At 48.5% G+C, this 14,518-nt stretch overlaps 1 protein-coding gene across 1 annotated transcript in view; it reads right to left on the bottom strand.

Moving 5' to 3' along the window:
• LOC123768029 (uncharacterized) overlaps positions 1–14,518 on the bottom strand; it is a 171,746-nt gene that overhangs the window by 88,260 nt on the left and 68,968 nt on the right. The window contains exon 4 of the mRNA XM_069306731.1: positions 11,137–11,435. Within this exon, the coding sequence (XP_069162832.1) occupies positions 11,137–11,435 (299 nt within the window). The remainder of the gene's footprint in view (positions 1–11,136; positions 11,436–14,518) is intronic.

Here is a 14,518-nt window from a genome sequence, read left to right as displayed (position 1 = left end):
ATATACAATGGGACACAGAACTCAGAACCAAATCCGTACAAGACATGATGGACTATGTCATCCAAAAATGTCAGGAGGCTGTAAGCAGGTTTGTCCCAGCCCGACAGGAAAAAACAGAGAAGCAAAAGAAGAATCCGTGGTTTAATAGGCAATGTATGAAACCAAAGGAGCTGAACAAAAGAGCGTGGAGGAACCTCCGTAATAACAGAACACCTGAAAGTAGAGAGAGATACCAGAGAACCAGGAACGAGTATGTTAGTGTGAGAAGAGCAGCTGAGAAAAGGTCTGAAAATGATATAGCTAATAAAGCCAAGACCGAACCAAAACTACTACACAGTCACATCAGGAGGAAGACAACAGTGAAGGAACAGGTGATGAAACTTAGGGTGGGCGAGGACAGGTACACAGAGAATGACAAAGAGGTGTGTGAAGATCTCAACAAAAGGTTCCAGGAGGTTTTTTCAATAGAACAAGGAGAAGTCACGGTGCTAGGAGAGGTTGCAGCAAACCAGGTGACCTTGGAAAGGTTCGAAATTACAAGAGATGAGGTCAAGAAGCACCTATTGGAACTGGACGTGAGAAAAGCTGTTGGGCCGGACGGAATCACACCATGGGTATTGAAAGAGTGTGCAGGAGCACTTTGTTTGCCACTCTCCATAGTGTATAGTAGGTCACTGGAAACGGGAGACCTACCAGAAATATGGAAGACGGCTAATGTAGTCCCAATATACAAAAAGGATGACAGACAAGAGGCACTGAACTACAGGCCTGTGTCCTTAACTTGTATACCATGCAAGGTGATGGAGAAGATTGTGAGAAAAAACCTAGTAACACATCTGGAGAGAAGAGACTTCGTGACAACCCATCAACATGGGTTCAGGGATGGTAAATCTTGTCTTACTGGCTTAATAGAATTCTACGATCAGGTGATAAAGATTAAGCAAGAAAGAGAAGGATGGGCGGACTGCATTTCTTTGGACTGTCGGAAAGCTTTTGACACAGTACCCCATAAAAGGCTGATGCATAAGCTGGAGAAACAGGCAGGAGTAACTGGTAGGGCGCTCCAGTGGATAAGGGAGTACCTAAGCAATAGGAAGCAGAGTTACAGTGAGGGGTGAAACCTCAGAATGGCGTGAAGTAACCAGTGGAGTCCCACCGGGCTCTGTACTCGGACCTATCCTGTTTCTGATATACGTAAATGATCTCCCAGAGGGTATAGACTCATTCCTCTCAATGTTTGCTGACGATGCCAAAATTATGAGAAGGATTAGGACAGAGGAGGACAGCTTGAGGCTTCAAGAAGACCTGCACAACCTGCAGGAATGGTCGAACAAATGGTTGTTAGAGTTTAACCCAAGCAAATGTAATGTAATGAAGATAGGTGTAGAGAGCAGGAGGCCAAATACAAGGTATCATTTGGGAAATGAAATTCTACACGAGTCAGAGAGAGAGAAAGACCTGGGGGTTGATATCACGCCAGACCTGTCCCCTAAAGCCCATATCAAGAGGATAACATCAGCAGCATATGCCAGGTTGGCCAACATAAGAACGGCCTTTAGAAACTTGTGTAAGGAATCTTTCAGAACATTATATACCACATATGTCAGACCAATCTTGGAGTACACGGCTCCAGCATGGAGTCCGTACCTAGTTAAGCATACTACTAAACAGGGAAAAGGTTCAAAGGTTTGCCACCAGACTAGTACCCGAGCTGAGAGGTATGAGCTGCGAGGAGAGACTACGGGAATTAAATCTCATATCGCTAGAAGACAGAAGAGTTAGGGGGGATATGATCACCACTTACAAGATTCTACGAGGAATTTACAGGGTAGAGAGAGACGGGCTATTTAACACAAGGGGCACGCAAACTAGGGGACTCAGGTGGAAACTGAGTGCCCAAATGAGCCACAAAAATATTATAAAGAATTTTTTTAGTGTCAGAGTAGTTGACAAATGGAATACATTAGAAAGTGATGTGGTGGAGGCTGACTCCATACACAGTTTCATGTGTAGATATGATAGAGCCCAATAGGCTCAGGAACCTGTACACCTGTTGATTGACAGTTGAGAGGAGGGCCCAAAGAGCCAGAGCTCAACCCACGAAAGCACAACTAGGTGAGTACAACTAGGTGAGTACACACACACACACACACACACACACACACACACACACACACACACACACACACACACACACACACACACACACGGTTGACGGTTGAGAGGCGGGACCAAAGAGCCAGAGCTCAACCCCCGCAAACACAACTAGGTGAGTACACACACACACACACACACACACGGAAGATAAAGAGCAGTAACATTCCAAGTACGATGACGGTACACAGCTGCCACACTACACCCCACCACAACACTACACCCCACCACAACACTACACCCCACCACAACACTACACCCCACCACAACACTACACCCCACCACAACACTACACCCCACCACAACACTACACCCCACCACAACACTTCACCCCACCACAACACTACACCCCACCACAACACTACACCCCACCACAACACTACACCCCACCACAACACTACACCCCACCACAACACTTCACCCCACCACAACACTACACCCCACCACAACACTACACCCCACCACAACACTACACCCCACCACAACACTACACCCCACCACAACACTACACCCCACCACAACACTTCACCCCACCACAACACTACACCCCACCACAACACTACACCCCACCACAACACTACACCCCACCACAACACTACACCCCACCACAACACTTCACCCCACCACAACACTACACCCCACCACAACACTACACCCCACCACAACACTACACCCCACCACAACACTACACCCCACCACAACACTACACCCCACCACAACACTACACCCCACCACAACACTTCACCCCACCACAACACTACACCCCACCACAACACTACACCCCACCACAACACTACACCCCACCACAACACTACACCCCATCACAACACTTCACCCCACCACAACACTACACCTCACCACAACACTACACCCCACCACAACACTACACCCAACCACAACACTACACCCCACCACAACACTACACTACACCTCCACCACAGCACACCTACACAACACTACACCCCAACACCATACTTAACCCCACCACAAAACTACACCCCATCACTACACTACACCCCACAACAACACTACACCGCACCACTACACTACACCCAACCACAACACTACAGCCAACCTCAACACTACACCCAACCACAACACTACACCCCACCACAACACTACACCCCAACACCATACTACACCCCAACACCATACTACACCCCATCACAACACTACACCCCACCACTACACTACACCCCACAACAACACTACATCGCACCACAACACTAAACCCAATTACAACACTACACCCAAACTCAACACTACACCCAACCACAACACTACACCCCACCACAACACTACACCCCACCACAACACTATACCCCACAACAACACTACAACCCCACCAACACACTACACCCCACCACAACACTACACTCCACCACAACACTACACCTCACCATTACACAACACCCCACCACCACACTACACCCCCACCAACACACTACACCCAACCTCAACACTACACCCAACCACAACACTACACCCCACCACAACACTACACCCCAACACCATACTACACCCCACCACTACACTACACCCAACCACAACACTACACCCACCACAACACTACACCCCACCACTACCCTAAACCACAATACAACACCATACCACAACACTACACCCTACCACAACATTACACCCCACCACAACATTACAACCCACCCCAACACCCCATCCTACCACAACACTTCACTCCACAACTACACTACACCCCACCACAATACTACACCCCACCACTAAACTACACCCACACACCACACAACACCTCACCACAATACTACACCCCACCACTACACTACACCCAACCACAACACTTCACCCCACCACAACACTACACCCCACCACAACACTACACCTCACCACAACACTACACCCCAACACCACACTACACCCTACCACAACACTACACCTCACCACTACACTACAACCCACCACAATACTACACTATACCTCCACCACAACACTACACCCCACCACAACACTACACCCCACCACAACACTAAACCCCAACACCACACTACACCCTACCACAACACTACACCTCACCACTACACTACACCCCACCACAATACTACACTATACCTCCACCACAACACTACACAACACAACAACACAACACCCCACCACAACACTACACCCCAACACCACACTACACCCTACCACAACACTGCACCTCACCACTACACTACACCCCACCACAATACTACACTATACCTCCACCACAACACTACACCCCACCACAACACTACACCCCACAACACTACACCGCACCACAACACTACACTCCACCACAACACTACACCTCACCACTACACTACGCCCCACCACCACACTACACCCCCACCAACACACTACACCCAACCTCAACACTACACCCAACCACAACACTACACCCCACCACAACACTACACCCCAACAACATACTACACCCCATCACAACACTACACCTCACCACAATACTACACCCCACCACTACACCCCACCACAACACCCCCCCCACCACAACACTTCACCCCACCACAACACTGCACCCCACCACAACACTACACCCCACCACTACACTACACCCCACCACAACACTACACCTCACCACAACACTACACTACAACCCACCACAACACTACATTACACCACACCACAACACTACACCTCACCATAACACTACACCCCACCACAACACTACACCCCACCACAACATTACACCCTACCACTATACTACACCCCACCACTATTCTACACCCCATCACAACACTACACCCCGCCACTACACTACACCACAACACTACACCTCACCACAATACTACACCCCACAACAACACTACACCCTACCACTATACTACACCCCACCACAACACTTCACCCCACCACAACACTACACCCCACCACAACACTACACCCCACCACTACACTACACCCCACCACAACACTACACCCCACCACAACACTACACCCCACCACAACACTTCACCACACCACAATACTACACCCCACAACAACACTTCACCCCACCACTACACTACACCCCACCACAATAGTACACCCCACCGCCACACTACACCCCACCACAACACTACACCCCACCACATCACTACACCTCAACACCACACTACACCCCATCACAACACTACACCCCCACCACTACACTACACCCCACCACAATAGTACACCCCACCACCACACTACACCCCACCACAACACTACACCCCACCACATCACTACACCTCAACACCACACTACACCCCATCACAACACTACACCCCCACCACTACACTACACCCCACCACAATAGTACACCCCACCACTACACTACACCCAACCACAACACTACACCCACCACAACACTACACCCCACCACTACCCTAAACCACAATACAACACCATACCACAACACTACACCCTACCACAACATTACACCCCACCACAAAATTACAACCCACCACAACACCCCATCCTACCACAACACTTCACTCCACAACTACACTACACCCCACCACAATACTACACCCCACCACTAAATTACACCCACACACCACACTACACCTCACCACAATACTACACCCCACCACTACACTACACCCAACCACAACACTTCACCCCACCACAACACTACACCCCACCACAACACTACACCTCTCCACAACACTACACCCCAACACCACACTACACCCTACCACAACACTACACCTCACCACTACACTACACCCCACCACAATACTACACTATACCTCCACCACAACACTACACCCCACCACAACACTACACCCCACCACAACACTACACCCCAACACCACACTACACCCTACCACAACACTACACCTCACCACTACACTACACCCCACCACAATACTACACTATACCTCCACCACAACACTACACAACACAACAACACTACACCCCACCACAACACTACACCCCAACACCACACTACACCCTACCACAACACTACACCTCACCACTACACTACACCCCACCACAATACTACACTATACCTCCACCACAACACTACACCCCTCCACAACACTACACCCCACAACACTACACCGCACCACAACACTACACTCCACCACAACACTACACCTCACCACTACACTACGCCCCACCACCACACTACACCCCCACCAACACACTACACCCAACCTCAACACTACACCCAACCACAACACTACACCCCACCACAACACTACACCCCAACAACATACTACACCCCATCACAACACTACACCTCACCACAACACTACACCCCACCACTACACCCCACCACAACACCCCCCCACCACAACACTTCACCCCACCACAACATTGCACCCCACCACAACACTACACCCCACCACTACACTACACCCCACCACAACACTACACCTCACCACAACACTACACTACAACCCACCACAACACTACATTACACCACACCACAACACTACACCTCACCCTAACACTACACCCCACCACAACACTACACCCCACCACAACATTACACCCTACCACTATACTACATCCCACCACTATTCTACACCCCATCACAACACTACACCCCGCCACTACACTACACCACAACACTACACCTCACCACAATACTACACCCCACAACAACACTACTCCCTACCACTACACTACACCCCACCACAACACTTCACCCCACCACAACACTACACCCCACCACAACACTACACCCCACCACTACACTACACCCCACCACAACACTACACCCCACCACAACACTACACCCCACCACAACACTACACCACACCACAATACTACACCCCACAACAACACTTCACCCCACCACTACACTACACCCCACCACAATAGTACACCCCACCGCCACACTACACCCCACCACAACACTACACCCCACCACTTCACTACACCTCAACACCACACTACACCCCATCACAACACTACACCCCCACCACTACACTACACCCCACCACAATAGTACACCCCACCACCACACTACACCCCACCACAACACTACACCCCCACCACTTCACTACAACCCACCACAACACTTCACCCCAGTACTACACTACACCCCACCACTACACCTACACTACAACACTACACCCCACCACAACACTAAACCTCACCACTACACAACACCCCACCACAACACTACACCCAACCTCAACACTACACCCAACCACAACACTACACCCAACCTCAACACTACACCCCACCACAACATTACACCCAACCTCAACACTACACCCAACCACAACACTACACCCAACCTCAACACTACACCCAACCACAACACTACACCCCACCACTACACTACACCCCACCAGAACTCTTCACCCCCACCACAACACTACACCCTACCACAACACTACAACCCCATCAACACACTACAACCCCACCACCACACTACACCCCACCCCAACACTACACCCCACCCCAACACTACACCCCACCACCTCATGACAGTACCAGGAGAATCCGACCAATCCACCAACACGACCAATCCACCAACACGACCAATCCACCTACACGACCAATCCACCAACATGACCAATCCACCAACACGACCAATCCACCACCACAACGAATCCACCATCACGACCAATCCACCACCACAACCAATCCACCACCACAACTAATCCACCAACACGACCAATCCATCACCACAACCAATCCACCACCACAATCAATCCACCAACACGACCAATCTACCAACACGACCAATCCACCAACACGACCAATCCATCACCACAACCAATCCACCACCACAATCAATCCGCCAACCCGACCAATCCACTAACACGACCAATCCACCACCACGACCAATCCACCAACACGACCAATCCACCAACACGACCAATCCACCAGCACGACCATTCCGACCGACACGACCAATCCACCAACACGACCAATCCACCACCACGACCAATCCACCAACACGACCAATCCACCAACACGACCAATCCACCAGCACGACCATTCCGACCGACACGACCAATCCACCAACACGACCAATCCACCAACACGACCAATCCACCAACACGACCAATCCACCAACACGACCAATCCGACCAACACGACCAATCCACCAACACGACCAATCCACCAACACGACCAATCCACCAACACGACCAATCTACCAACACGACCAATCCACCAACACGACCAATCCGACCAACACGACCAATCCACCAACACGACCAATCCACCAACACGACCAATCCACCAACACGACCAATCCACCAACACGACCATTCCACCAGCACGACCAATCCACCAGCACGACCAATCCACCACCACGACCATTCCACCAACACGACCAATCCACCATCACGACCAATCCACCAACACAACCAATCCGACCAACACGACCAATCCACCAGCACGACCAATCCACCAACACGACCAATCCGACCAACACGACCAATCCACCATCACGACCAATCCACCAATACGACCAATCCGACCAACACGACCAATCCACCAACACGACCAATCCACCACCACGACCAATCCACCAATACGACCAACACGACCAATCCACCAACACGACCAATCCACCACCACGACCAATCCGACGAACACGATCAATTCACAATCACGACCAATCCACCAGCACGACCAATCCACCAGCACGACCAATCCACCACCACGACCATTCCACCAACACGACCATTCCACCAACACGACCAATCCACCAACACGACCACCCAACACGACCAATCCACCAACACGACCAATCCACCAACACGACCAATCCACCAACACGACCAATCCGACCAACACGACCAATCCACCATCACGACCAATCCACCAATACGACCAACACGACCAATCCACCAACACGACCAATCCACCACCACGACCAATCCGACGAACACGATCAATTCACAATCACGACCAATCCACCACCACGACCAATCCACCAACACGACCAATCCGACCATCACGACCAATCCACCAACACGACCAATCCGACCATCACGACCAATCCACCAATACGACCAATCCGACCATCACGACCAATCCGACCATCACGACCAATCCACCATCACGACCAATCTACCACCACGACCAATCCACCACCACGACCAATCCGACCATCACGACCAATCCGACCATCACGACCAATCCGACCATCACGACCAATCCGACCATCACGACCAATCTACCACCACGACCAATCCACCATCACGACCAATCTACCACCACGACCAATCCACCACCACGACCAATCCACCATCACGACCAATCTACCACCACGACCAATCCACCATCACGACCAATCCACCATCACGACCAATCTACCACCACGACCAATCCACCATCACGACCAATCTACCACCACGACCAATCCGACCATCACGACCAATCTACCACCACGACCAATCCACCATCACGACCAATCTACCACCACGACCAATCCGACCATCACGACCAATCTACCACCACGACCAATCCACCATCACGACCAATCCACCATCACGACCAATCCACCACCACGACCAATCCACCACCACGACCAATCCACCACCACGACCAATCCACCACCACGACCAATCCACCATCACGACCAATCCACCACCACGACCAATCCACCACCACGACCAATCCACCACCACGACCAATCCACCACCACGACCAATCCACCACCACGACCAATCCACCACCACGACCAATCCACCACCACGACCAATCCACCACCACGACCAATCCACCACCACGACCAATCCGACCATCACGACCAATCCACCACCACGACCAATCCACCACCACGACCAATCCGACCATCACGACCAATCCACCACCACGACCAATCCACCACCACGACCAATCCACCACCACGACCAATCCGACCATCACGACCAATCCACCACCACGACCAATCCACCACCACGACCAATCCACCACCACGACCAATCCACCACCACGACCAATCCACCACCACGACCAATCCGACCATCACGACCAATCCACCACCACGACCAATCCACCACCACGACCAATCCGACCATCACGACCAATCCACCACCACGACCAATCCACCACCACGACCAATCCACCACCACGACCAATCCACCACCACGACCAATCCACCACCACGACCAATCCACCACCACGACCAATCCGACCATCACGACCAATCCACCACCACGACCAATCCACCACCACGACCAATCCACCACCACGACCAGCCATACTCCGGGTATGGCTTCCGTACTCGACAAAGAATGTTGACAAGTTCAGGACTTAAGAGCAAGCCACGAGAAGTAGTGTACATAAATATCTTTCTCTAAAGGTGATTTAATCCAGATGAAGACCATGACAGTGGTGAAGCACTTTCAGATTGCACTCACATTCACGTGACTCTCCGAACATTGACTCTAAAAGTACGTGGCAACGGATACACACTAATGACCAGACACGGCAGGCAGTAAATATTTGGTAAACACTCGGAGTCCGTGTGTGTGAGGTGAAGAACGAGGCTACCACCCCAGCCCGTCTTCCTTATAGCGCCGCGTATTTTGGACGTATATTCCTCCTAAGGCCAAAATCGTCATTCTAGAAAATAGAAGAGGCTCGCGACATTGACACATTGTCCCGTTTTCTGTGTTGGGTCGTCTGGTAGGTTAGGATAAGGGCACTTTAGCACGACAGTTTCTTGACGCTGGGAAGAGTCGCGTCACATTCAGGGACTGTGAGTAAGGTTAAGGGCGATACTACCCCATTAAGAGCTGACAAATAACGTTGTAAGTAAAGTATTAGCGGGTCATAATAACACATGACAGAGTTGCTTCAGGAAGGCAAATACTGGACTTGCTATTTAATACATTGTCAAGCAATAAATTATTAAATGATCAAAACTTTCTTGGTGAGATTCTGCGATTGACTCTACATGGACCTTAAGGAGACAACTGGACACCAGAGAGTTGTACACTGGACAAAACAAGCTTATGGCCACTCAGATGACAGGCGTTACAACACCGCCAGGGGTAACAAAGGTACACATTTACTCACGTGGAACCACACGGATCATGGCCTGGGCGGAGGCCTGGCCGGCCACGGACTTGGCCACGCACTTGTACACTCCGGCGTCCCCCTCCGTGGCACTCCGTACCGTCAACTGTGACACCAACACCTTCTGTTGTCCCGTGTCAGGCCGCCGTGGCCCCTTCTGCTTCCTCTTGTTACTGCCTCTCTTACCGCTGCTGCTGCTTCTGCTGCTGCTGTCGCTGCTGCTGCCGCTGCTGCTGCTGCTGCTGCTGCTGCTGCTGCTGTTGCTGTCTCTGCTGCTGCCGCTGCTCACACTCTTGCTACTGAAATGTAATTACTTTATAAATAAACAGAGACATATTAAAAAAACAGTAAAGGTAAAGGCGATTTTAACGGTTACTTTTATTGTACAGTCATGCACCACATGTGGTCACTGGCACAACCATGCACCACATGTGGTCACTGGCACAACCATGCACCACATGTGGTCACTGGCACAACCATGCACCACATGTGGTCACTGGCACTGGCACATGAGAAAAATATTGAAATTCTGAAAATCTTGGCTTATTACGCAAATAGGGACTTGCATAGTAGGCCAAGAACTGCGTTCTGGCTACTAGGTACAACATATATATATATATATATATATATATATATATATATATATATATATATATATATATATATATATATATATATATATATATATATATATATATATATATATATATATATATTTATATATAGGTTATATATATATATATATATATATATATATATATATATATATATATATATATATATATATATATATATATATATATATATATATGCGAACAAGCCTGAATGGTCCCCAGGACAATATGCAACTGAAAACTCACACCCCAGAAGTGACTCGAACCCATACTCCCAGGAGCAACGCAACTGGTATGTACAAGACGCCTTAATCCACTTGACCATCATGACCGGACATAATGAGGTGATAGCCAAAGCTATTTGAACCACCCTCCATGAACCATGTGTTCCTCACGTGTGCCCCAAAGAATGAGGTGATTTGGTAAAATGCTATGCCCAAGATTACTATCCGAGTGCCGGCGGTGGGGTGGTTCAAATAGCTTCGGCTATCACCTCATTATGTCCGGTCGTGATGGTCAAGTGGATTAAGGCGTCTTGTACATACCAGTTGCGTTGCTCCTGGGAGTATGGGTTCGAGTCACTTCTGGGGTGTGAGTTTTCAGTTGCATATTGTCCTGGGGACCATTCAGGCTTGTTTGCATTTGTGTTCCTCACGTGTGCCCCAAAGAATGAGGTGATTTGGTAAAATGCTATGCCCAAGATTACTATCCGAGTGCCGGCGGTGGGGTGGTTCAAATAGCTTCGGCTATCACCTCATTATGTCCGGTCGTGATGGTCAAGTGGATTAAGGCGTCTTGTACATACCTGTTGCGTTGCTCCTGGGAGTATGGATTCGAGTCACTTCTGGGGTGTGAGTTTTCAGTTGCATATTGTCCTGGGGACCATTCAGGCTTGTTCGCATTTGTGTTCCTCACGTGTGCCCCAAAGAATGAGGTGATTTGGTAAAATGCTATGCCCAAGATTACTATCCGAGTGCCGGCGGTGGGGTGGATCAAATAGCTTCGGCTATCACCTCATTATGTCCGGTCGTGATGGTCAAGTGGATTAAGGCGTCTTGTACATACCAGTTGCGTTGCTCCTGGGAGTATGGGTTCGAGTCACTTCTGGGGTGTGAGTTTTCAGTTGCATATTGTCCTGGGGACCTTTCAGGCTTGTTCGCATTTGTGTTCCTCACGTGTGCCCCAAAGAATGAGGTGATTTGGTAAAATGCTATGCCCAAGATTACTATCCGAGTGCCGGCGGTGGGGTGGTTCAAATAGCTTCGGCTATCACCTCATTATGTCCGGTCGTGATGGTCAAGTGGATTAAGGCGTCTTGTACATACCAGTTGCGTTGCTTCTGGGAGTATGGGTTCGAGTCACTTCTGGGGTGTGAGTTTTCAGTTATATATATATATATATATATATATATATATATATATATATATATATATATATATATATATATATATATATATATATGTCGTACCTAGTAGCCAGAACGCACTTCTATGCCTAGTATGCAAGGCCCGATTTGCCTAATAAGCCAAGTTTTCATGCATTAATTGTTTTTCGACTACCTAACCTAACTAACCTAACTTAACCTAACTTTTTCGGCTACCTAACCTAACCTAACCTATAAAGATAGGTTAGGTTAGGTTAGGTAGGGTTGGTTAGGTTCGGTCATATATCTACGTTAATTTTAACTCCAATAAAAAAAAATTGACCTCGTACGTAATGAAATGGGTAGCTTTATCATTTCATAAGACAAAAATTAGATAAAATATATTAATTCAGGAAAACTTAGCTTATTAGGCAAATCGGGCCTTGCATAGTAGGCCGAGAAGTGCGTTCTGGCTACTAGGTACGACATATATATATATATATATATATATATATATATATATATGTCGTACCTAGTAGCCAGAACTCACTTCTCAGCCTACTATGCAAGGCCCGATTTGCCTAATAAGCCAAGTTTTCATGAATTAATTGTTTTTCGACTACCTAACCTACCTAACCTAACCTAACCTAACTTTCTCTTCTACCTAACCTAACCTAACCTATAAAGATAGGTTAGGTTAGGTTAGGTAGGGTTGGTTAGGTTCGGTCATATATCTACGTTAATTTTAACTCCAATAAAAAAACATTGACCTCATACATAATGAAATGGGTAGCTTTATCATTTCATAAGAAAAAAATTATAGAAAATATATTAATTCAGAAAAACTTGGCTTATTAGGCAAATTTGGCCTTGCATAGTAGGCTGAGAAGTGCGTTCTGGCTACTAGGTACGACATATATATATATATATATATATATATATATATATATATATATATATATATATATCTTATACTGAAGAACAGTATAAGATAACACGTTAACAGAACAAGTGAACAGTCTCCAGTGGTTCAAGAAGCGGCCCACTACAGCCTCTAGAACTGCATACACACATTCAACTTGTATACATACCCGCCATGAACTTGTATACGTACCCGCCATGAACTAGTATACATACCCGCCATGAACTAGTATACATACCCGCCATGAACTTGTATACATACCCGCCATGAACTAGTATACATACCCGCCATGAACTTGTATACATACCCGCCATGAACTTGTATACATACCCGCCATGAACTTGCATACATACCCGCCATGAACTTGTATACATACCCGCCATGAACTTGTATACATACCCGCCATGAACTTGTATACATACCCAAGTATGTTCTCAAGTATGTTGACCACACTTCTGTCTAGAAGAGAAAAAGCGTTTTCTA

This window comes from Procambarus clarkii, chromosome 58 (genome assembly GCF_040958095.1).
Source record: "Procambarus clarkii isolate CNS0578487 chromosome 58, FALCON_Pclarkii_2.0, whole genome shotgun sequence".
Lineage (NCBI taxonomy): Eukaryota > Metazoa > Arthropoda > Malacostraca > Decapoda > Cambaridae > Procambarus > Procambarus clarkii.
Note: the sequence above shows the minus strand (reverse complement) of the source record. Positions and strands in the feature narration are given on the sequence as shown.